Source organism: Equus przewalskii, chromosome 13, assembly GCF_037783145.1.
Source record: "Equus przewalskii isolate Varuska chromosome 13, EquPr2, whole genome shotgun sequence".
NCBI lineage: Eukaryota > Metazoa > Chordata > Mammalia > Perissodactyla > Equidae > Equus > Equus przewalskii.
In genome coordinates this window covers 69,654,034-69,680,156 of record NC_091843.1, presented here as the reverse complement: position 1 = coordinate 69,680,156, position 26,123 = coordinate 69,654,034, and the positions used below count along the sequence as shown (strand labels likewise).

Genomic DNA, 26,123 nt, shown 5'->3' with positions numbered 1-26,123 from the left:
TGCATGTATGTGGATTCTGAAAGAAATAACCCAGAATCCCATTATTAACGATACACGCAACATTTATCTTCCTATAAAAACTAAGGTAAGCCAGTCCCATTCAAAATTCAGAATAAAATTAAAGGAGACAGAACCTCATTTGAATGGCAAATGTTTGAAAAGGAAGGACCTTTGTTCTATCTCTCTAGTGATATGTAATATTCTATTGGATGGGTAGAATTCTGTTGTGTAAACGAGGCTACATAATGAACTATAAAAAAGAACGTCAGTATCTAAAAGTAAAATTTTCGGACTTAGTGCAAATTTCAAATGTAAAGTAAAACATGCCATGTCCCTTTCCACATAACAGATTGCTTTTCTAAAACACATTCTTACCTTATCGTCATCTTCATCAGACTTTTCTGAGGGTAGGGGAGAAGAATCACTCTTTATTTCTTCTTTCACTTTTATAGACTTCATTGCTTTATTCTTCTTAGCTCTTGCTTTTCTCCTCTTTGAACCTCCCTAAAAATAATTATTTTTATTTTAACCAACTCCACAGATTTCAGTAAAAGAAAACCTTCCTAAATACTAAGTCTAAAAGCTAAAAGAACACATATTCCTACCCAATCCTTAGTTTATTGGTAACAAGCTACACTAATCTTAGAAAGTCAACAAAAGTGATACAACTTAATGAATCAAATACATATTAACGTGAATAATAAATACTAACCAACTATAATTAATTACTCCTTTAAAAAATGATTAAAGCAGAAGTAGAGAGAAATGGAGGGCTTTTCACCTTCCTAAATTATTATCATCTTCAACTAAATTTGATGCTGCCAAAGATAGCACTAGAAATTATTTTTAATGCTACAAAGGTAGTTATTGACATTATGGTCATGGGTAAACTTTTAAATGTTACTATAGTTTCCAATCACCTCTCTTTTAGTGTCTTTTCCCACTTTTTTGGAGCCCCCTCATCAATAAGCTCAGTGATCTTTAATGCCGTCCCTCTTGCTCTCCAATGTCTCCAAATAAAACAGCAAGAGGCTTGACCTCTCAAAAAGCACTGCATTCTAAACAAGCTGCCCTGACTTCCTCTCCAAATACTAGAAAAAAACTAGGATCCCACTTCTAAAAACATGACTCACCAGTTTTACCACCAATGCTCAGATAACTGGAGGCAAAATATTACCATATTCAATTAAAGCTACTAAATTACAGAAAAATACACTATAAGCTCATATTAATCACAGATGTCTATGGTGATTTAGTACACCAGAATTATCTTACTGAAAAGTAAACTGCCCTTAAGCATCCAAATTTTAACTTACTACACCAGAAAGTCTCTGAGCTTCTTTTCTTGCAAGATCTTTACTAAGTAATTTGATGAGGTAGTCTGCACGTGTCTGCAATTGTTTTGCTTGTGGTTTTTTATCAGGATCATCTGGAAGAATCTGAAAAGTAATTAATTTTTCAGGTTGTCTTTAATAAATAACGTGAGAAATTTATTGGCTAAAAAATGCTTACCCATTTAAAAAAATATATATAATTCACTAACATGTCACAATTCTTAAAATTTTAAGAATAAACAACTTAGAATGCAAATTACAATTTTTTATACCTTTGGCACGGCCAAAGACTTAATTTTCCTGGGAATGAATTCTAAATAAACACACAAGAAATGAGAATTCGACGTGTGAGGTTAGAAATTTCTTTTAAATATACAATAGTGTATTTAGCATCCAGTGTTATTAAACATCACAGTATTCTTAGATTTCCTTCCTCTCTCAATAACAGTATACTAACTATAATGTATACAAAAATTCCTAGAATACAAAGTATCATCTATCTAGAAGATGACCCAAAGCATTCATTGTGAGGAAACTTTTAAAGTGGGAATCTAAACTATTTAAGTTTTGCTTCATAGTAGCAAATGACAGAGCATCAATATCTGAAGCTTCCCGTTTGTCTGTGAAGAAGTAAAATATAGAAAGATAACTTTTAAATACTAAGAATAAGGCAATGCTTCCAGGTTTTCCATTCTAGGCAAAGAAATGATTTTAGCTAGTGTGCTAGCGTCAAATCACCAAAAATTCTAAACACTGATTGATATTAAAAAAAAATTTGAAGTGATTACAGAATCCTTTTTTGCCCTTCAATAATATAGTTAATGATGGAATGAGAAATTTACTTTTAACCTAATAATACGAAGAAAAATATACCTATGCCTTAATAACAAAAATATAATTTCAGAAGTAAAGCGAAATCTCAGAGATCATTTAAAGTCAATCCTTTCATAAAAACAAGATTCTAAAGAAGCCAAGGACACACAGCTAGCTAGAGCCTTGGTTTCCTGACTCTCAAGTTGAGTTTACATCTAACATAATTTAAAGGCAAAAATTAAATTCAACATTATAATAGTCAATAGAATCCTGAAATATATACATACCTTGTGTGTTAGACTGAGGTCAGGATCCATTTTAATCATTTCCCAGCTTCCATAGCCATACTCGTAGATACCAATTAACAAATTGGAATCATCTTCTTTGCCCCAGTCTATATCAAAATGAGCTGCCTTTGTGTGGCATGGGATAGTATACCTAGCATTAAAGTTAATAACCACTGTCAAGTTTATAATTGCCTTATTAAAAATTAATTTTGAAAAACACATTTGAGTCATCAGAATTTCAAAATATTACGCTTTATTTTTAAAACCATTTGATTCAAACTAGCCAGTAACATAAAAATCTTTAACATATATTCATATTTAAATTATTGAATAACCATAAATATTTTACAATGGAGAAAGTAAATAACTCACTGCTTTCTTTCTTCTGGATCTGAAGGAATGGATTTGTGCAATGGTATTAATTCTTCTTCATGGGAGATGACTAGTTTGGCATTCACCTGTACTCCTGATATTCGGAATGTTGGACCCTTCACTTTTCCAAGTCTACCACCTTAGTTTTTTTTAAAAGAGTGTAAAAAAGTATAAAATACATAATTCTACAAAATACAAAATAACATATGCTTTTACTTACATTAGTAAGTATTACTTATGTACCTACATTAATAAGTGTTATTTATTTATATTATCAAGGGGAGGCTTGCTGAAAAACCTTGAATTTCACAAGTATTTCAGTACACAATAGTGACTATAATATAGCAGATGCGGATTCACAAAAAGCCTTTCACGTAATTAAGTGTTTTATCAATTGCACAAGATATATCCATCTATTAATACTATCAGCCTCTAAGTAACAGTTCTAATAAAATTTTTTTCCAGTACACCTGATTACTAAATCTTCTCTAAATATTTCTATTTAGGTAGATGAAGTGTAAAGTAATTATAATGAAGTAACTAGGCCCAAAACCAACATCACATATGTATGCTTATAATCTTTTCCCAGTCATCTATACTAAAAAGTAGAACTAACCATAATTCCTGATATATCTCCCAGCCAGAATACATCAGGTAGATAGATTCTACTGCCTTCGATAATACAATTCTGTTCCCCATTTCCTATTACCCAGGAATGGCCTTGCTTTGTTTTATACAACATCTTTAAGACTGATGAATAGGTAACTTAAGAGACAGTACCTACCTAACTCAAGGAAAGCATATTTTGAAACTTCTATTTATCTCTCTTAAAACCCCTCTCATTTTAATATTACCTGTTCGTTCTGTTCCTGAAGAATTATCCTTTAAAGCTTTAATGCAACCATTATGTACCAATTCTCCTAGCCGTCTGAGGTCTGTCTCTGACTTATCAACTAATTCAGCATCTCGAGCAATTGCATCTAATCTGTAATAAAATAATACATTTTTCAGGTAAATATGCAGAATAAAGTAGAGTCATATAAGACAGACCAAGTTTCACTCTATCTTAAGCTCTACAAGTAACTATTGCATGATCTACAAATTCTAGTTCACATAACTGGCACAAGACACCTAAGAACCAGGATGATTAGGCGGGGAAAAAAATTCATTTATACATTCAAAGATAACAAAGTTGACCAATTCATTGCAGAGCAAATGGTATGCTCCAAATTTGAAGATTATGTAACAATTCTATAAAAGCTTTTCATAACTGATTGAATCTTGAGTTCAAAAGGAGGTGGTAAAGTATCATAATAATTATAAATGAAAAGATATTAAGATTAAAGCTATATAATTTTTATTACTATGCACTGAGTAAATAATATGAATAATGATTAATGTTCAAAACATTTTTTCATCATCTAAAATAATTATGAAAGTATTCCATTGTATTTCATGCAAGTCGTCTCAAAATAAAACAGAAAATACCTCTATCTTAAGAGAAGAGTTTGGGGAGAAAAAATAAAATTAAACCAATGTGAGTCTTTTGCCACTCTATACTCAGTGGGTTTGCCACAACAAAAGACAAAAGAATACTCAAATCACCAACAACTATTGAGATTAACTAATAACTTCAAAAAAACCTGACTTGACAATTTGAATTTTAATAGTTTGTGTAAACAAAGCTATAATTAGGAAAACTTCACGAAATTCCCCTAGTAAGGGAAAACAGAACCGGTCTTTAAGTCAAAAGGCTAGGTTAGCAACTCAACTTTTCTAAGGATAAATCTCTAAGGATTTTAGAACTTTGTGATGAAAAAATGAGCCAGTATTTGAAAAGTACCTTATAATTATAAAAATGCAAAGTAATTTATAGACATGCATTGTATAGAAAACTTTATTTGTAGATAAAATTTTAGAGACTAGAAAAAATTAAGGATAGTACAAAAACCTTTCAGAAAAGTCTATTTGAAATTTGCTTTCTACAGAGTAACTATACTGTTAAAGCAAATTTAACAAAGTAGCTAAACTGAATATTAGTATAAATAAATAAAGCTGACAGCAAATAACACATTCAATAATTCTATGAGAATGATAAATGTATTTACCTTTCCAGGGGGCCACCAAATTTCTTGTAACTCTTGATAAACCTAACAGAAAATAATTGCTTGGTTTAAATGTGGGCTTAATTATCCATTAAATAATAGATATATTTATCAATGTATAAAAATAAGAAAATACTTGTTAGTGCAAAAATTAATTCAAGGGACTAACAAAAATGAATAAACTATGCTAGAAACAAAAATATTAAAAGGTTAAGATATACCAAGACAAGACATATTTTAACACCCAAGATGACATTTAGAAACCAATATAAATAAAACAATAGAAGCTAAATTTTATTTTAGAAATTATTTTATTTTTTTCACAAGATAAAAAAGGTTCAAGGCTAGCACAGGAAGTGTCTCCAGAATTATCAATCATATTACACCTCCTCACATTCCAAGTGTTGATAAATGTTTACTGAATATAGCTTTAATTCAGATGTGTGGTATTATACCAACAATGGAAAATAAAAGTTTTACTTAAGAACAAAGCTACCCAAGTGGTTGATGGATGAGGGGAAATATCCAGAAAAAGCAGAAGTTGAAATGCTTCTTCAACTAAAGACAGAAAGTCCAGCAAATCAGGTGGTCATAAAAGCACCCTTAATTAAATCTAAGAGTGTATTTAGTTTTCTGGTAGAAAGAATGAGGAAGAACTTTATCAGTCAGGTCTATGATTTAAAAGAAAAGAGTTACAATGACTTGAAACAAAAAACTCTCAAAACACAACAATGAACAACCTTTTTACAAACTTCATAAGCAAAAATATTACATACACAAAAATAAGCTGTTATCCCATTCTCCTTAAATAAATCTGACTATACAAACAAATATATTTTGAAAGAAAACTACAACTTCCCTGCATGGCCAATCTTATGTCGATTCCTAGCTTGACGGAGAAATGCTTTTAACATGGTTACTTTCAAAAAGCAAATCATCTCAGTGTTAAAAAAAGTAGGAAAATATGAAACTTCCCACACAAAAATAGTAATGCTGGGAGTCATAAATACAATGAAAATTTTTAATAAATAAATCTCATGTACTGAAATAAACATTCATTATTCAAAAGGGCCACTATTCTGAACCACATTAATAAAACCAAAAAAAATTTAGCAGTCTGAATAAATTAACAATAAGTAAATAATGTGCAAAGATTAGATGTCAAACTTTTTTTTTCTTTTTCTTTTTTTTATTTTTTAAAGATTTTATTTTTTCCTCTTTCTCCCCAAAGCCCCTCTGGTACCTAGTTGTATATTCTTCGTTGTGGGTCCTTCTAGTTGTGGTATGTGGGACGCTGCCTCAGCGTGGTTTGATGAGCAGTGCCATGTCCGTGCCCAGGATTCGAACCAACAAAACACTGGGCCGCCTGCAGCGGAGCGTGCGAACTTAACCACTCCGCCACGGGGCCAGCCCCTCAAACTTAGTTTTTTTCATAGTAATAATGAACACCCAAAAGCGGAACCACACAGTCCCTATAAAATTATATATTTGCCTCCTCTAAAACTTTCATCATAATAATTATGGGATTTCCACATTTTAGTTTCAACCTATTACAACAAAAGCAAGTTGAAGTAAAATGGTCTGAAGTCTCTTACCGCCGAATTTCTGCATCAGTAAATCCTTTAATAGTCTCTCGAGGGATAGTCCGTGGTCTTCCACGTTTCTTTGGCCTTTTCCTTTCTGAGATCGAATCACTATCAGATCCAGAGTATCTCCTACTTCTACTGCGTCTCCCTTCACTTCCATTGAAACTAATCTGGAATTTGAAAACAAAAAATTTACCCCACCTTAAAGAAGCCTTCTATTGAAAGAGCTTAAAAAAATACTCTAAGAGGAGAGCTTGACAGAATTAACAAATTTAGATGTTCTCCTATATGTCAAAAATGTTCTACAAACAAAATTATGGAAGCAAACAAAAGAAAAATATAGCATGTTAATGACAAAGAGTTATTAAAAGCCTTAATATTTAATGCATTCTTATAAGTCAGGAGGAAAACACCCATTGTCCTTTTGTAAAAATATGAGAAAGGTTATTAACAAGCAATCAAATAACATAAACACAGAATTATACAACCTCACTGACAAATTTTTTAAAATGTGAAGTAACAAAGAAACACAATTCTTTTTTTAATCCATCAACTTGACTAATATCAACTAAGCAATAATAGCCAACATTGGTAATGGTACAAAAAAAGGACAGTCATACAACTCTGCTCAGTATTTAAACTGGAACAGAAGGCAATTTGGCAATACTATATCAAAAGCTTTAAAAACTATGATTCTGCTGACAGAGCAACATCACTCCTAGGCATTTTTCCTGAGATCAGAAATGTGAAGAAACACTGGCCAATAAAATAATTTATATCATAAAAGTAAAAAAAAATTGCAATTTACATGTTCATCAAAAAAGAGAATGGACAAATAATCTAGACAATGGAAAGTTAAGAAGCCATTAAAAATTGTGCTATAGAATAATTAACATTCATTATATACTGTCAAAGGGAAGAAAGAAAGTTCCAAATATGACTCCATTAAATCTGGCAAATGACATGTATTAAACAAAATACTGGAATTACGTACACCATAAAAATATTATTACTAGTGATATCTCCAGGTGGACAGATTGACTATGTGTCATTTTTTTCTGTTCTCCTAAATATCTACTTATGGGTATTCTAATTAGGCTGACCAAATATTTAAAAGAGAAAAAGGCCAGCTGAACCTACATAAAAGCCTATTTGTAACATCCATTAGAGTTCTTTAAGAGATGCATCAAAACATATTTTCTGTAAGTCTTTGGAATTATTTTACAAAGTCTCAGTACATATTCTAAATTCCTAATATGCTGAAAATTAAGTGAAAGTCAAGGATGGTATTCAGTTCTTCCTCATTCTAACCTCTTCTCATCCATTCACAAGATCTAATATAATGCTGTGCCTCCCATGCACTATACAAGGAAACTATTATGGGGTTTAAAGAAGTAAATATGAACAAGGAACTACATACATGGTCACTTGCAGGCCAAACACATTATTTGGCTTCCTTTTTGCTAGGATGTAGACAGTTGGTAGGCTGCTCCCACTCTAACAATAGATCTAATCTACAAAATCTTAACTTTTCTTAAATGCATCAAAATCACAAAGCAATCTAGTAGTCTAAAATATAAGGAAATATAGCATCTTGTAAGAAGAGATGGGACTTGAATGCTGGCTCACCTGTGAAGAGCATGAATGGTAGACATCAAGTACCATATGAGCAGGTAGGAGGAAGCTGGCTACAATTTTCTAAAGGCTGAGTGTGGGCTACCAGGAGAGTATAGGATCCCTGGGAACCAAAGACATAGGACCTGCACCTGCCCTCAGGCACTTCTCCACCAGGTGTTCAGGAGAAAGACTGGAAGCAGGGTGGAAGATGAGAGAAAACTTTCCTTTGGGGTACAGGCCTGGAGAATGGGAGTAGTCACCTTTGATGAGACAGGCAGGAAACCTTGCCAGACCATTCTTATCTACTGAACTGAGGGCACAGGTGAAGACTTGATATGGTTGTAGAAGAAGAAAAGGAAAACAAAAAACTCAACCCTTATCACGTTAAGCAAAACAAACCAGACAAAGACAAACACCACATGATTTCACTCATATGTGGAAGATAAACAAACACATGGACAAAGAGAACAGACTAGTGCTTACCAGATGGGAAGGGGGTTAGGGATGGGCATAAAGGGTAAAGGGGCACATACGTACGGTGATTAACAAATAATAATGTAAAACTGAAATTTCACAACGTTACAAAGTGTTATGACCTCAATAAAAACAATAACAACAACAAAAACTCTACCCCTGGGGGAAGGGTAGCAGGACAAGGATGAAGGTGAGGCAAGTCCCTCACTTGCTTCAGACTCAAAATTTAAGGAGGCACCAGAAAACTCAGTAATCAAGACAAATCATCTTGTAATGCAATATTCTACAAAACAAAAGTTAACGTAAAAAAATCTAGTATTAAGGTTTTTGTCCTTTTGCTGCAGGATCCAATATAGCTTGGCATTATACTGTTACCATTATTTAAAAATCTGATTATTTTGTTCATTTGGGCCATAAAATAAACATCAAGAAATTTTTAAAAATTCAAATCACATAAGGTATGCTCTCTGACCATGACAGAATTAAACTAGAAATATTTGGAAATCAAACAACACACCTCCAAAAAAATCTATGGGTGAAAGAGGAAGTCACAAGGGAAATTAGAAAATATTTTTAAATGAATGAAAAGGAAAACAACAGATATCAAAATTTAGGAGATTCAGAAAAGGCAGTGCTTATTAAAAGGAAACTTGTAGCATTAAATGCTAATATTAGAAAAGTAATATCTTGATTCAATGGCCCAACCCCACACCTTAAGACACTAAAAAAAGAGCAAATTAAAGCAAAAGCAAGAGGGAAGAAATTTTAATAAGAGCAGAAATCAATGAAAATAAAAAGTGGTTTCTTTGAAAAGAAGAAAAAAATTAACCTTAAGCTAGAATGATCAAGAAAAAAATTACCTCTATTAGGAATGAAAAGAGAGGAATCACTAAATATTCAATAGACACTAAAAGGATAAGGGGACATTATGAATAACTTTATGCCCATAAATTTAACAACTTATATAAAACGGATAAATTCCTTAAAAGAAACGAACTCACCCAAGAAACAGATATTCTGAATAGTTCTATATTTACAGAAGATATTGAAGTTATACTCAAAAAATCTTCTAACAAAGAAAACTCCAGGCCTAGATGGTTTCCCTGACAAATACTGCCAAATCTTCAATGAAGAAATAATAGCAATTCCACACAACCTCTTCCCAAAAACAGAAGAGGAAGGAACACTTTCCAACTCATTTTATGAGGCAAACATTATCAAATCAGATGAAGACATTACAAGAAAAGAAAACTATGTACCAACTGCTCTCATAACCAAAAAAAAGATCAGCACAGGTGTGAATACTCTTAAATTACAGAAGTATCTTTTCAATTAGAAAGTCACCTGTTTTGCACAGTTTCTCATTCTTGGGAGCATATAAATTTCTTCAAGTTCTTTTTGTCTTTCCTCCTCTTCTAATCGTCTTCTTTGATCTTCTGGAATGATTTCTTCCCAATTCTTTGAATTTCTTTCGGGTTCCAACTCAATGTCATCCTCATCCATATTTGAAAAGTTGGCAACCTGATAAATTCCAGAATTTTAACAAAATAAGCACTGAAGAACTCATTCTTAAATCATATTTTTCTTCTTTAGGGAGAGAGTAAGTGGCATACTAGAATAAGACAATAAAACTTAAATATCCTCAGGATACTGAATATGACTATGGATTAAACCAATTATGACTACTAAACTATCTAAGTTCATTTCTTCATTAGACCATGTAGATCAAACCAAATGAGGTCTAAGAATTCTCTTTCAAGAACGATTCTCTTTTGCCTTGCTGCTCAACAAAATTATTACTACAACAGAATGAGAGGACGTCAACAGAACAACAAAGTAATTTATAGTAGTAACATGCTAAATCCCCTTCTGCAGGAAGTACCACACCAGTCCATTAACTACCAGGTGCTATAGAGCAATTCAATATTCTAATTTTTATGATCATAAAAATAGTACCCAGAGAGCTACTGACAAGACATAAAGAGCTCTGAGACCATAGATAAATTTATTTAGGTTCCGTAAACCCTAGTTTCTTCATCTCCAAAAGAAGGGGATAGTAACAGCACACTTACTTTTGTGAGGAAGTAAGATAATACACTTAAGGAATTGTGCAGAGTCTGGTATAAAGAAAACGCTCATTAAAGCTAACTTCCAATATTAGTACATTAAAACTTATAGTTAATTGGACGAAGACAAGAAAACTAGGCTTATGCCACATAAGGAACAGGGCTAAAATGTAGTGTTTATTCTCTCATGTCTGTCATTTAAATGTGTTGACAGCCTTAAAGGAATCTGTGTATGAGTATCAACTCACTCGTATAAAAATAATCAGTATTTACTCTAGGTAACTTATCAGTGACTTTTTTCAAACTGCCAAATAGTCAAATTAAAAGCAAATAGTATAACTTGATGTAAAGAAAAAGAGCGAATTACATCACACGCAGAGTGAGTGCCAGTTCCAGAAACCTTCACCTCTGGTCAGGATGACTGAAATAGTCTTCTAACTTATCCCCCTGCTTCAACTCTTGCCTTTCTGTAGTATATCCTCCACATTACAGCCAGAGTGATCCATTAAAATTACACAAGTTTATTCACTGCTCTATCCCTGTGTGTGGCACGTTGGAGGTGCTCAATGCAAATTTGCTGAATGAACAAATGACATAAACTGAATTAATCCTCAAAAATCTTAGCTTGTAGAAAATGGCTAGGATATAGAGAAACCTGCTTCTTTATACTAAACAACTGGCACACAACTTACTCTATGGGGTCAGCTGACTTGTGTTGCTTTAGGACTCCTTGCAACCTTTTAGTCTTCACCAAACCAGGGGTATTTATAAGTATTAATAGGAGCTTATTGCTTACTTTGACTGATCTACTTGAGTTTTCTTAGTTGTGACACTGTTTAAATTAACCTAATGTCAAAAACTGCTACAATAGAAATCATCTAAAAGCCTTCAGTTGGGGAAATCTAAATAACAGATCATATTCATTCCTTATCCAAATATCTGAGGACATGCTATTTGCCAAGCACTACTGTAGGTGCTAATTAGGAAGTAACAGCACTTCAAATCCCACTAAATGTAACTATTCATAAATGATTTGGTCCCTTTCAAATCAGGTTGCTACTGCTCTGTCAGAATAAGGGAGAAAAATTTTTATACAAAAATTATCTTGCTAATTGTGCTTAAAGAACATATTTAATAAAATACTGAATGACAAAAAAAAAAATCAGTCCCTCTCAATTTATATAACTACAAAGAAAAATTAAAAAGAAAAAGAAAATCTACCTTGAACTGGGAAAGTAATTCATCTCCTACTGTTAAAGGGCCTGGTTCATTTTCATGAGTTTCAGCCCTCTTCAAGATTTCATCTATATCCATTTCCTATAATCAGAAAGAAATCTTTATTTTAAATATACTTTAATATATTTTAAAGTAAGTATACTTCATACTTAGAGTTTAAAATAGACGACACATTTTGAGGCAAGTTATTTTTACCTGAGGCTCTTGTTCTTCTCCTTCAGGTTCCTTAAAAAGTTCTTCAGCACCAAATTTTAAAATGGCTGATAACTCTTCTTTATTGAAAGGAGTAGAACTAAAATCAGGAAAAACAAATAAAAATACTACATACTAACAGTTAAAAATTTAACATAGCACTTGTATTAATTATTGACAAAGTCGCCTTTACAACAGTTATACAACAAAGATAGGTCAAGTACTATTCATATGCTCATTTTAAAACTAAAGAACTTGAAGCGTAGAACCTAACAGGACTTCGCCCAAGATTACAAAACTAGAGTGGTGAAACCAGGTACTGAATGTATGCCTTTGACTAGAAATTAGTCCAGTGCTTAAAAAAATAAAAAAATTACAACACTAAATATAGTACAATGACCTAGTCACAGTATATAACATTTCAGAGAAACGAGTATGCTATGATTCTAAAATGACTTTTTTTTTAATAGTAAAGTAACTACCTTGAGGGGGCAGAACCTGTGTGTAGCACTGTCTTCCCAGTTGTGTCCATTCTCTGAATCACAAGATGATCTAAAACCATCTTCTTTTTGGCCCTTTCAAGAATATCCTCTTCAACTGATCCCTTTGTAACTAGGCGATAAATATTCACCTGTAAAGATACATGTGATGAAACATACAATGCCGTAAAACAAGATTTGTTTTGCTAATCTGAAGTGCCCAAATATTGGTAAATAGACTGAAGATTATCTTAAATGAAGTTTTCACTGGTCAAAAGCAAAATGAAAATAAAAAAAACATATAGCAATGTTTAAAGCTGCGTTTCTCCAATTTAAAGATTCTTTTGAGGGGGGCTGGCCCCGTGGCCGAGTGGTTAGGTTCGCGCGCTCCGCTGCAGGCGGCCCAGTGTTTCGTTGGTTCGAATCCTGGGCGCGGACATGGCACTGCTCATCAAGCCACGCTGAGGCAGCATCCCACATGCCACAACTAGAAGGACCCACAACGAAGACTACACAACTATGTACTGGGGGGCTTTGGGGAGAAAAAGGAAAAAAATAAAATCTTTAAAAAAAAAAAAAAAATAAAGATTCTTTTGAGGGTATGCTCTTCCTTCTTGCATTTTGGATAGAGGATTTTATTTGCTTTTCTTTTTTTAAGGAATGACAATAATTTTTAAATTATCTTTTTAGCTGGGAAAGAAGGAAAACAATGTTGAACTTACAACAACCTTACACCAGTTCCCTCAATTCTGATTAATGTTTCATCATTCCACATAATCCAAAATTCTCTGAACCACTCCCTAAATTAATGATGCCCTTCATTAGAAGAAAGCTTTCCAAAATAGACAAAAATTGATGTGTAGTAATTTTGCCCTATTTCTCAAGGCCAGTCTGGGTTCTATATCAAATAGTACCATCATATAGGGATATTTTGAAAAGTTATGGGGACAGTTTTAGTTGTCACAACAATTAGGTGGGCTTACCAGCATTTAGAGCGCAGGGACCTGGGATACTAGACATTTTATATTAAACTGGACATTCTGGCACAATGAAAAATTATCCTCTGTCTTTCAAGTCTTTAAAATGTTTTTTAAAAACCCTTTTTAAATATCTTGAGTCTAAATTCTAACTCTATTTTAATATAAACAAAAGCATTTTTACAAAGTTACAATACACACTAATTTTTTCAGGATTTCAACTATGGTATAAATCAGTAGATAACTGGATATTGTCTTATTTGCATCTTTATCAAGTGGTTGCCAAATGCTTATATTGACTGGCATCACCAATAAAACTCATTTGTATTAGTCATCTACGACGACTCATTCTGTAGTTGTTGCATGCAAATATTTAACATTAACATGAGATCTGAGACTCCTTTTTGTCAGATTTAAAACCAAATACTGCTAAAATAGCAGGTACATGAAGCACAGGAATCTTACTATATTTCATTAATAATGAAATAATAAGGAATGTATCTAAAGAAACATTAATAATAAAAATGCATTTCATATTTATATCATGTTTATATTTAAAAAAACCTTTTAACATAATGGTAAAAAAATCGGTATTGCCATTATTTTGCGATCTTTTTCAGATACTTTTCCCAGGTCTACTACATAACTTTCTATAGTATCTTGTCTTATTGGTTCTTCTCCTAATGAATCCTCTATTTTCTATCACCAACTAGAAAATGTGGTGGCAGAGGTCTTTAAGTAGTATAAATGAAATGTAAGTCTCACTATGTGTTGAGCATTTCAGTACAGGAGGCATCTGTTCAGTGCAATTAATCACTATTCCCAATCTCATTCATAACACAGGGAGAGGGATATTTTGACTCTTCACATATACATTAGACCCAACTCACCTGTGAAAATATCACATTTCCTCACTTTCTCCTCTTTGATAGTCTGTAATTTATCTTGGCACGTTGTTATCCCTACTTCAAGTTTCCCTTTCTTTACAACGTACAAAAAGTCTGTTATTATCTAACCTAATACTAATTTTTATTCTTTTACGCACCAATGCACCCCTGCTCTTTTGTTCTTTTGTACTTATGAGTCCTGCTCTTATTCTCTCAACTCTAAACTTATTTTTTATATCCCAGTATAGTGATATATATTGAAATATACATTACATGAAAAGACGTCTCTTTTTTGCCTAAATTATGGTTAGGGCATTAGACTGACTTATCAAATGACACATATTCATTTCAAAATAGAAAACAGGGTTCTAAGGGTAGTTTTCATAAAAACGGGTTCTGGGTCTGATGAAGTTAAGAACCACTACTCTAAATACAAACTTTCACTTATGGGTATGAAATGCTGTTCCAGAATATAAAAAAATTATAAGATGATGTATGATATATTCCTGATGAGGCATAGTTTTATGAGAATTATTTGGGTAAAAAATTTATTTAGTTTTAAGTTATGGATATATGTTTCAGTAGAAAACATGAATGTTTAAAAAGGTAATATAAATGAGCTAAGTCTTTTTGTGCTACTTGTTCATATCTCCTGCTTTGGATACGTTTGAGCAACACTACTTTAGATGGAGGTAAATGAATTAAAATACAAAGACCAAGGCATTAAAAGGATGACAAATGGTTTTTCTCAAGGCCTGTTACAGAGAGCTGTATAAAGACTATAACATAAGAATGGCTTTTTTGCATGGAGAATCTTGTACACACATGGATAAAAAACACAGGCTAACAAAAAGTTAGCAATGTACTAAGCAAAATCTTTAGTTAAAATAAGCAAATGAAGACATTTTAAAGTTTATATATTAAATGCAAAACATTGTACTCTACAGTTGTAAAAAGAACGTATAATCAAAAGAGACTGCATAATCCTAGTTAAGTATAGTTATTTCAGTTCTGTCAGACTTCCCAGGTGATTCTGATACATTTGAGCTCCTCAGTATCCTATCTGTTAAACAGCAATATGACTGTGTTCCAACAATCTTACCAGGAGGGTAAACCAAATCACTTATTGATCATAAAAAAAGATTCTAAAAGAATAAAATAAGGGGAATAAAAAATACCTGTTTCTTTTGCCCAATTCGATGAGCTCTAGCCTGTGCCTGAAGATCATTTTGTGGATTCCAATCAGAATCAAATATAACAACAGTGTCAGCAGAGGCTAAATTAATTCCTAGACCTCCAGCTCTTGTGGAAAGCAAAAAGCAGAAATCCTGTAAAGAATTACAAATAGGCATGATTTTAAATTCTTCTTAACTGTGACGTTGGATGATCAATATGAGAATTTCACAACTGATTTTTTTAACTTAAAAAGTATTTTACCAATAATACTGAAAGGTAGTTTTTAAAAATACTAATAAAATACATAAACCTCCAGCAAAACCAATCAATAAGACTCCAAAATACAAAGAGATATGGGAATACTAGACACCAAATTCAAAAGAATTCTAAATGAAAGTGGGCTAATTCAGTTTGAAGAAAATTAACTCTCATATGCTGAAAAAGTATTCATAAGAAAGGGCAAAATTCTTCAGATTTACTGTAGAATACTGACTTAAAAACCTCACTTGCAAGTCAAAACTGGCTAGCACCGGTAAGATTTTTTTTTTTAACAAATTACAACTATGACTAAAATAATGGCTAAGACAACTTATTTACAATTTTAAAAGCAATCATACCTCTGATCCTTCAGCATTAAAATGATCTAGAGCTTGTTTCCTCAGCTCCCCTTTTATTGATCCATCTAATCTCTAGAATAAAACACATTAAAATACTGCAATAAAAGAATCAAAAATTTTAAAAGGAATTAAAATCAATTACAAAATTAAGTAAGTATGAAAATGCAGCACTGCTTTTGCTAAGACTGTTAAGAGTCAAAAGCATTTATTAGGCAGAAAAACAAAGCCCAGGCATTCTGTCTACAGAGTCTGTGCTCTTAATCACTAGGACTGCTTTCCCTAATAGTAAATAACAGCACTGTCGTCATTCTGCCTTAGAATCAGTGTAAGAAATACATTTTACATGTGAATGAGAACACAGCTGTATACCCCAAGCAAGTTTCATGATACAATGTACTGTGATATACCCTCAATATTTTATAATTTATTTCATTTTTTTAAAATATTGGTACAACCCATTAAACCAATTCCCAGATCCATTACTAGGTTACAGCCCACAGTTTAAAAAACACCTATTGAGTCCAGTACGGTTACTGGACCAACAGCATCAGTATCACCTGACAACTTAAGAACGTAAATTATCGAACCCCATCCCAGAACTACTGAACCAGAAAGTCTGAGGGAGGGGTCCAGCAAAGGCCCTCTGGTTAATCAGTGACAATCAGTGATCTGGGACACCGCAGGCTCTAGTCAAACAGCCCAGATCTGAGTGTCTTGAGTATTCATGGATGCCTTGGGCAAGTGAGGTGACTTTTCTTCTTATCAGTTTCCTCCTCAGCAAATGGGCTAACAGTAGTACTTCCTTCATAGAATACAAGGGATTCAGTGAAAACAAAGTGAAACACTTAGCACAGTGGCTGACATATATCAAGTGCTTACTAACACTAGCTAAAACAGATGTTCAATATCGAAAAAAATTTTAAATAGTGTTTTGTTTCCCACTAAAAACTGCAATTAGTAAAAACTTTTAAACAATAATGATCTATCATTTATTGAGGCATGACCTAAACCAAAGAATGTTAAAAATGTTTCTCTCCGGGAAGCGGTCTGGGAAAGAGGAGGTAATAGGGGCAGAGAACTGTTGCTTATAACAATAAACTGTTGCTTATCTAAAAACAAATCTACACAGGGCTGGGGTGGGGATGGGGGGAAAAGGGTGATACTTAAAGGGTACAGTTTCTTTTTGAGGTAATGAAAACATTCTAAAATTGTGGTGACAGCTGCATGTATTTGTGAATATATTAAAAATCACTGAATTGTACACTTTAAATGGATGAATTGCATGGAAAGGAAATTGTATCTCAATAAAGCCGTTAAAAAAAAAACCCAAACGGGGCCGGCCTCATGGCCCAGTGGTTAAGTTCGCGCGCTCCGCTGCAGGCGGCCCAGTGTTTCGTTGGTTCGAATCCTGGTCGCGGACATAGCACTGCTCATCAAACCATGCTGAGGCAGCGTCCCACATGCCACAACTAGAAGGACCCACAACGAAGAATATAATACAACTATGTAAAAGGGGGCTTTGGGGAGAAAAGGAAAAAAAATAAAATCTTAAAAAAAAAAAAAACCCAAACAATGGTACTCTTTCTACTTTTTCCCCTAAATGACTACATATTTCTCAATCATGTTCATATCATCAAACACTTGTCTTTCACAGCACCTACCAGAGTTGTAATGTTGTATTTATTTGTAATTACCTGCTTAACGTCTATCTCCCACACCAGGTTGTAACCTCCAACAGAGCAGGGATTATGTGTGTTGGGGTTTATCACTATAATTCTACTTCTCTTTTACTGCCTGCACTAAATATACATCATTTACTAGCTGTACATACTGTGTTTGCTATGTTCCAGGCACTGTTCATAAAACTGTTGTAAGGACTAAATAAATTATTAGAGGGGGCCAGCCCTGTGGCTGAGTGGTTAAGTTCACGCACTTCACTTTGGCAGCCTGGGGTTTCGCAGGTTCACATCCTGGGTGCGGACAGGGCACCGCTCATCAAGCCATGCTGAGGCAGCGTCCCACATGCCACAACTAGAAGGACCCACAATTAAAAATACACAACTATGTACCCAGGGGCTTTGGGAAGAAAAAGGAAAAAAAGAATAAAATAAAATAAATTATTAGATGTAAAGTACTGAGACTAGCACCTGACTCTAACATTAAAAAACTCATCCACAAGAACTTTAATTATACTGAATAAATTTCAAAATGAATATTGACTAGATAAAATATAAGCCCATTTTGGTCTCTGGTATCTACCCTAAAATCATCTAGTTTTATTCAGCAAACTATGCACTAGAATAATTATGAGCACATAAATGTTCAGAATCTGCATGAGTCCTGGTAACATTCACAAGGATTGCATTGCTCTCTTTTTTCCTTCCTCAGACTAAAAGCCTAATACAGAAAGCTGTCCCTTTAGATTTGATCATAGAAAAGAAATACAGAATTAAAAGAAAATCAAAACTTAAGGTCAAGAAGAAAAAAAGGGAATAATAACGGATAAAATTTTTTAAATAGATATATTTTCTTAAAAGTAGAGGTTATATGAAAATCTGTATTTCATTTACAAAAGAATTTCAAAGGTAATTTTGTAGAATATGCTTAGGAATTGGATGAAATTTAAATCAACAGAGAAGAAAATGAAATGCTTACTTGAAAAGGGAATTGACGATATTTCAAATATTCCGCAAGTATATCTAACATCCGCACCATTTGAGAAAAAATAAGAACTCTATTGCCTCGTTCTCTTAGGCGAATTAACAACTTGTCAAGAAGAATCAATTTTCCGCTACTACGGATTAAGTGCTAAGGAAACAATAAATTACAACTGTTACAACATGTTAAAAGAACCAATCGAATGAAACGAATACCTCACTTAACACTTCAGTTTAATTACTTTAAATTGAGATTTTAAATTTTCATGATGTTGGAAAACATTTTACTTCAGTTTACAAAATTTTCGAGGACATTTATCACTTAGCTTTATGACTTAAGCTAAAAAAAAACCTTGCCATTTAGCACCTCAGTTTTTGCTACATTTCTAGGAGGAAAAAAAGCACTGTTTTACTCTATTTCGTAGTTATTACACTGTTTCTCCAAAAATCGTAGCTGAAAAACAATACACTGAATAAAGCAGCAACTAAAAATTCAAAGTTTTTAAAAGAGTAAGAAAATGTATTCTAATTTATACATACCAGTCACTGGTCCTAGCACTTCAAAGCACTCAAGTAGCTGGATGGCAAGAGTGCCTTCCTCATACTTCTGTCTTCCAGAAGTGATAGGAAAGCTAAGATCTGAGATCAAGATGTCCTTCTTAAGACTATCATTTGCTCTATCATGAATTCAGCATAATCATTATTAGTGAATTTTTTCCACCATTAAGGATACACCAAGGGATTTTTGCTGGATAAATTATGACAGCCCTCAGTGAGAGATCAATTTTTAGAAAAATGATCAAAATAATTAAGTAGATAAATTAAAATTTAAAACGTTTTTAATTAAGACTAAAAAATAAACACCATTATTTAAACAAACCATTAACCAAAGAGAACTTCTAACCAACATATTAATGCACTGTGCCATTTTCAGTTATAACCGAAATAAACATTTCTAGGATTTTGCTTTACCGTAAAGTAACATTTTAAAGTTCTTACTTGTAAGGCCTCCTGTTTATTATAGAATTCATTATTATCTGGTGGTTTAATGAGGTAGCAATGGTTACAACATTTCTTTAGCTCCATCATAATATTCAAAAAGCCTGAGGTACTGCCCTTGGAACCTTTGCTGAGGGCTTTGTAATTTCTAGTTAATATCCATCTGTTTAAAAAAAAATCATGAAGATGATGTTTAGTAGAACAATTACCAGGATGAATTATAAAACTATAAAAAAGAATCAAGCACCAAAGCAAAATCACACTATTATGAAATTCACAACTTCATTGTTCACAACGGACCAAACCTCATTCACCACACTGATGAGAACATAAAACTTGTTATCTAAACCATTAACTAAACACAGTAAAGACTTAATGTAACAGAGTATAATGTATTTAACTCTTTTCCCCAAAAATTTACTTTAAAAATGGTCAACTGTATTATCTGTCTTAACCTTCCTACAAATTTCACATCAGGCAGCTAATGCACAGACATAAAAGAAACCTCATGAGGATACTTGGTTTAGCCACACTGCCTTCTCTAAACTACAATTATACGATACATATACAACTTACAGAAAAATTATGGGTGTTTATTTTATTATTCCAAACTATACATAACCTTGCCTCTCACCATGATCTACTTTGTCTTCTACCACTTTTTATTTCCTTCCTTTTTACAGGGTTAGTCTTTGAAGGGACATGAAACAATTATCTCTCTGATTTGCCTCAAAATGATAGGGGGTGGGAGGAAGTGGGATGGCTAGAGATAAAATAAGACTGGCTATGAGTTGAAAACTAAGCTGAATGATGGGAGTTTACTATATTATCCTCTTTTTGTAGGTTTGAAATTTTCCATAATAAAAACCTAAAATTTATGCAATAAATGTATATTTTTAAATGTATGGCACTTACAATTTTTACCATAAAATATGTTTGAGAATTCAAATGCACGCAGCAGTGTGTTTTATGCAATTAAATGTTTCAATGGATATTAAAACAGATATTCCTTTTTGATTCTTTGAAGTGTTACTGTATAGATCTGACACACAATTTATACAAAATATGATTTATTAATATTCTTCAAAAAGTAAGGGGGCCTAAAATTTTGTTCTAAGTTTCTTTTTCTGGCCTCTACCTCTGTCAATTATATAATTATCATAGTTACATAATAATGCCTTAGTATCATGGAAATCCTAATACTTAAAAGAAACCCTCTATAATGTAACAGAGTATGAAATAGAGAAAAGCAATTAATGATGTGTTGGAAGATAAATTATTTAGTCTTATGTCACCCATGATCTCGAACATGCTATTAAATCTTTCTTTTCCCCAGTATGCCATAGAATAAACCTATTCTAAAATTCAAGAATAGTTACTGCTCTAAGACCCTAGTGGCGGGTTGGGGGAAAGAGACTTTGATGAGACAGGAACAGGGGAGTTATTTACAATTAAACATTCAGAACATGTGCTCTGTTTACAGCTTACTTGTAGTATTGTTTCTGTAAAGCACTCATTTCCATTCTTAAAATCTGCTCAACCTTGGCAGGAAGAGATTTTTCCACATCTTTCTTAACTCTGCGTAACAGAAACGGCTCAAGTTCCTTGTGGAGGCTGGCATAACCATATTCTCTGCCTTTGCCATGCTCTTCTTCAAAATCTTCCCAGGAAGAAAATCTTAAAAATTTAAGAAAATGAAAGAATCACTGAAAAATGTCAAATTGCATATGAGATTTTTCAGGGTAGTCACATGTAAACAAAATACAGATTTTTAGGGAAAAAATTAGCTAAAATTAGTCACTTCTAATAACTATCCTTCCCAAGAAATCCATTTTATATCTACCTAAATGTGAAACACAGGGAGTTGTTTTATAAAAATTATGATTCTCCTTGAGTTAAATAAAGATGGAGTAGTTTCAAATATGGGAATAATTATCACTAAAATATTTCTCAAAGAATATAATTCCCAAGTCCTGAATCTACTGAAAGAGAATATGTATGTGACCTTGGACAAGTTATTTATCCTTATGTAGTCTGATTTTCCTCATTTAGAAAACAGGATTACCAGCACCTTATCACTGTTCTTACTACTATTATTAAATACTAAGAATGATACTGGTTTTGTTTTTCAACAAGATATACTTTAAACATGGGCAAAATCAAGTGCTGCAATTTATTACAGGACTCAAATTTGTTTACTTACAAAATTCAAAAATTAAAATAATATTATATATGAAATATTCCATCCCATTTTTTTTTAAGTTTTTAATAATCTGTGGTCCAATGTTTTAGGGCAATAAAACCTCTTACTGACCGTATTACCTACACTAATTATTTTCCTGCTAAACTTAGCATAGAAAACTAACATTAAAAATTGTATATCCCAATTTATCTTACTTTTCTGGCATAATGAAATGTAGCAAAGACCAAAGCTCTTTGAGGGAGTTTTGTAGAGGAGTTCCAGTGATAAGGAGACGGTGATTGGACTTGAAGTCTATTAAAGTTTTATACAGAAGAGAGTCGTCATTCTTTAATCGATGTGCTTCATCCACACCTATAAATGCCCAATTTAGACCTCCAAGGAATGCCTTAAAATGAACAGAGGAACATAGTTAGTATTTTGAGAGAAAAACAGAATTCAAATTTAGTCTTCCCATTTGATGTGAATTCAAACTATTAAAGTGAGACTAATTAAAGACAAATTTTCATCTAATTTTCAAATAAAAATTAAGTATTATTTCAAGATTCATTGGAATCCTCAAATTAAGTAACTCAATATGCAATATAAAGTCCCTTACATTACGAATTTAGCCATTAAAAAGCAGAACAGAATATCAAGTGACAAGTTTTACCAGCTTACACAATGAAAATAAAGGAAGAAAAATAATAACATCATTTAAAAAGTTTACAAAAGAATTTTGGCTTAAGCCCAGTAGAAGTCTCTATTAATGCCAATATGGAGAAAATATGATAAAGATTTAGAACGGTGTCTTACTCAAAGAGTAGGTATAATTCAGCGTATGATTTTAATGAACTGTAGATCTATAATATATAAATGGGGGTCTCTGACTCAAAATAGGGACAGGCCTGATTCTGCTACCTAATCCTCGTATGACTTTAGGCAAGGTCATTAACCTCTGAGATTTGATCTTTCTTTCCAATAAAGTAAACATGGCCATACCTTATAAAGTAGATGGGGTTTACTTGAGGTATTAACTATAAAGAGTTAAATAAGACAACAGCTATAAAGCATTTAGCACACACTGCTTCACCCAGTGGTAGCTTAATCCTCCTAGGTGTCTTCTCACTCTTTAAAGACCCTGCCGATCAATGGAAACTACACTAAAGTAGTTTCATCTAAGTCAGGAGTTGGCAAACTTTTTCTGTAATGAGCCAGATGGTAAATATTTTAGGCTTTGCAGACAAACGTGTGATAGTCTCTGTCACACATTGTTTTTATAACCCTTTAAAAATGTAAAAATCATTCTTAGTTCAAAAGTGATAAAAATTAAGCCAGAGTTGACCCAGAGGCTGTAGTTTGCTGACCCCTGATTTAAGTTATCTTCTCATGCTATCCACAACATACAGCGAAAGGAAAAGTGAACCACGTCTAACAAAAAAATACAGGGAATACACACCTTGTCCTTCAATAAAATTTCATAAGTTGTTAGCAGTATATTAAATTTTAACCGTTTGGTCTGGGGATGCATCCATTCATGAGTTCTTATCTATTAAGAAATTTATAGGCAATTTTAAAACAAACATTACAGAAAGTATACTTTTACTTGAATATCTAAAATAAAACTCAAAATACATGAAAAATTATGTATATATGTTTATGTAATAAAAGTTTCTAAATTATTTTTTATATAGTCCAATAAACTACACTGATCTTATCATAAATAAAATGTAAATACCACAGCATATCAAGACCTTCTATAAAAAATAAAGCAAACATTTTTCACTGAAGGAAGTTATTTAACAAAACACAAGTGATTAACTCATTTAATAACATAACATTCATGGATGAAATACGTCTTAAGTTTGCTTCACAGTAATTGGGAGGAAATTACCACGCAGAGGTACAGATGGGACACAACTGACAATGAGTTAAAACTGTGAAGCTGGAGATGGGCACATGAAGGTTTATTATACTCTTCTGTCTGATTTCATGTATAATTGAAACTTTCCATAAAAGATAGGAAAAAGTTTATATATAAAGTAACACTAAACCAAAAAATTGGTTTTTAAAGTTTATATATAAAGTAACACTAAACCAAAAAATTGGTTTTTATTACAGCCAATTAAACATCTATTGGGCACTCTGTAGGAAGTTCTATTCTAGAAGCTAGGTCTATAAAGACAAATAAAATACTTGTCCTCCCAAAATAAGTATGTCCAGATTTCTAAATTTGTGAAGAAACAACTTACCATGTTTCTGCTGTTAATGTCACCCAAATAAACCACAGCATTCATCTGAGAAGCCCATGTCTGAATTTCCCTTTGCCAAGAAGTGAGAGTGGAGAGTGGTACTACTAATAGAAAGGGTCCATATAATTGATGCTCATGAAACAAATAGTTCAGAAATGAGATCGTCTGTATTGTTTTTCCAAGGCCCATTTCATCAGCAAGTATGCAACTATTTCCTCTACAAAGTTAAAAACAAAAAGCACGCATGTAACCAAGATTCAAATTTACAAAGAAACGTTTTTACATAACCCATATGGAAGTTTATACGAACAGTTAAAACAATCTGATAGGTATAATATACCATTTTTATTAGCTATAAATAATAAATGTAAAGGCCTTTGTAACAGTCTTAGAGAAGCGGAGGAAGTCTACTATTTTAGGCCAGAAGAAGCTTAAAAATTGACAGTACTATCTTTAGTCAATTATGTAGCCAAGAACACAATCCACCTACAAGTGGTAGAGTTGAGCTATATTAAATAAGGAATAAGTAAGCAGAAAGAACATACAGTTAGGGTGAAGTTAAAAAAAAAAATTGCACCCTAGAGTAACCTATATTGCCAAGAATAGAGTAGGGGACATAGGAGAGAGGGGGAAAAAATAGAGGCCTAAATGGGTATTAAAAATAACTGAAAGGGACCAGATCCGTGGTATAGCAATTAAGTTTGCATGCACTGCTTCGGCAGCCCAGGGTTCACCGGTTTGAATCCCAGGTGCAGTCCTAGCATCGTTTATCAAGCCATGCTGTGGCAGGCGTCCCACATATAAATTAGACGAAGATGGGCACAGATGTTAGCTCAGAGCCAATCTTCCTCAGCGAAAAGAGGAGGACTGGCAGCAGGTGTGAGCTCAGGGCTAATCTTCCTCAAAAAAACAAAAAAGAAGTAACTGAAAGGAAGAGAAATAGTCTAGGACTAGTGTAGGACAGAAATGTATATATATTCTGATTTTAAATTCAGTAAAACTTATTTAAGTACTGCAACAATCAACCAAGCTCAACTCCAACTCCACCGTATTTTCTTCTGAGTATGTAATATGTATTGTTTATATACTAGAAAATTCAAGACTTGCATATAAATAAAAAAGGGTCTTATTCTTAAGTTGGTGGAAATCTTTTCCAAATCCCGTATTTGTAAAATTCTTACCCTCTCATTATTAGACCATTCAGAATATACTTACTTGCACCAAGAGTGAGCAAGCCAATTTAAACCATTCAGTTGATAATCTCTTAATTCTAAACCCTCATGTCCTCCAATATAGGATGGCTGTTTCTTTAGTGCTACAAATCTTGGCCTTTGTTTTAATACCTTCAGCAGAAATAAAAGGTAATATGAAGAATTATTAAACATAAGAAATTATATTAAAGGTGACAATCTCAGCTTTTACCATAAATTTTGAAATTTCACCTCAAATCATCAAGCTCAGAAATTCTATAACTCAAAATACATCTAAGGATTCAGCCAAAGGAGAAAGTTTTCAATTACTATAGTAAGAATGTACAGTTCTGTCCTCTTTTTTGAACAAAAAGGATGGAGATAAGCAAGTTCCTGCTGAAATACTTGGGTCTCATGTACTTTACAAGCAAAAGCTATGTTCCATTCATTCATTCAACCACTGCACCAGGCATGATCTAGAAATAAGCCATAACACTGGCTTAACTTTCCACTTGATTTCTGATTTCTATATTACCAGTATGAATTTAATTCAGTCTTATAATAAGAAAACAAATTCTAGCAGTACATAGACCCCAAAACTATCACTTTAAATGCCAAATCTTAAATT

The 26,123-nt window shown here is 32.9% G+C and overlaps 1 protein-coding gene across 2 annotated transcripts in view; it reads right to left on the bottom strand.

Annotated features, from left to right (window-relative positions):
- The window catches only part of CHD1 (chromodomain helicase DNA binding protein 1), an 80,178-nt gene that overhangs the window by 17,292 nt on the left and 36,763 nt on the right, over positions 1 to 26,123 (bottom strand). For both annotated transcript variants that reach the window (XM_070569601.1, XM_070569602.1), the window contains exons 11-30: positions 25,521 to 25,648; positions 24,306 to 24,522; positions 23,513 to 23,602; positions 22,272 to 22,462; positions 21,363 to 21,551; positions 19,875 to 20,037; positions 18,874 to 19,026; positions 16,219 to 16,290; positions 15,604 to 15,753; positions 12,565 to 12,713; positions 12,086 to 12,182; positions 11,876 to 11,971; positions 9,933 to 10,109; positions 6,507 to 6,667; positions 4,915 to 4,956; positions 3,661 to 3,791; positions 2,807 to 2,945; positions 2,435 to 2,585; positions 1,317 to 1,439; positions 376 to 504 (exon numbers count right to left, since the gene is read on the bottom strand). In XM_070569601.1, coding sequence (XP_070425702.1) covers positions 376 to 504; positions 1,317 to 1,439; positions 2,435 to 2,585; positions 2,807 to 2,945; positions 3,661 to 3,791; positions 4,915 to 4,956; positions 6,507 to 6,667; positions 9,933 to 10,109; positions 11,876 to 11,971; positions 12,086 to 12,182; positions 12,565 to 12,713; positions 15,604 to 15,753; positions 16,219 to 16,290; positions 18,874 to 19,026; positions 19,875 to 20,037; positions 21,363 to 21,551; positions 22,272 to 22,462; positions 23,513 to 23,602; positions 24,306 to 24,522; positions 25,521 to 25,648 — 2,748 coding nt within the window. The remainder of the gene's footprint in view (positions 1 to 375; positions 505 to 1,316; positions 1,440 to 2,434; positions 2,586 to 2,806; positions 2,946 to 3,660; positions 3,792 to 4,914; positions 4,957 to 6,506; positions 6,668 to 9,932; positions 10,110 to 11,875; positions 11,972 to 12,085; positions 12,183 to 12,564; positions 12,714 to 15,603; positions 15,754 to 16,218; positions 16,291 to 18,873; positions 19,027 to 19,874; positions 20,038 to 21,362; positions 21,552 to 22,271; positions 22,463 to 23,512; positions 23,603 to 24,305; positions 24,523 to 25,520; positions 25,649 to 26,123) is intronic.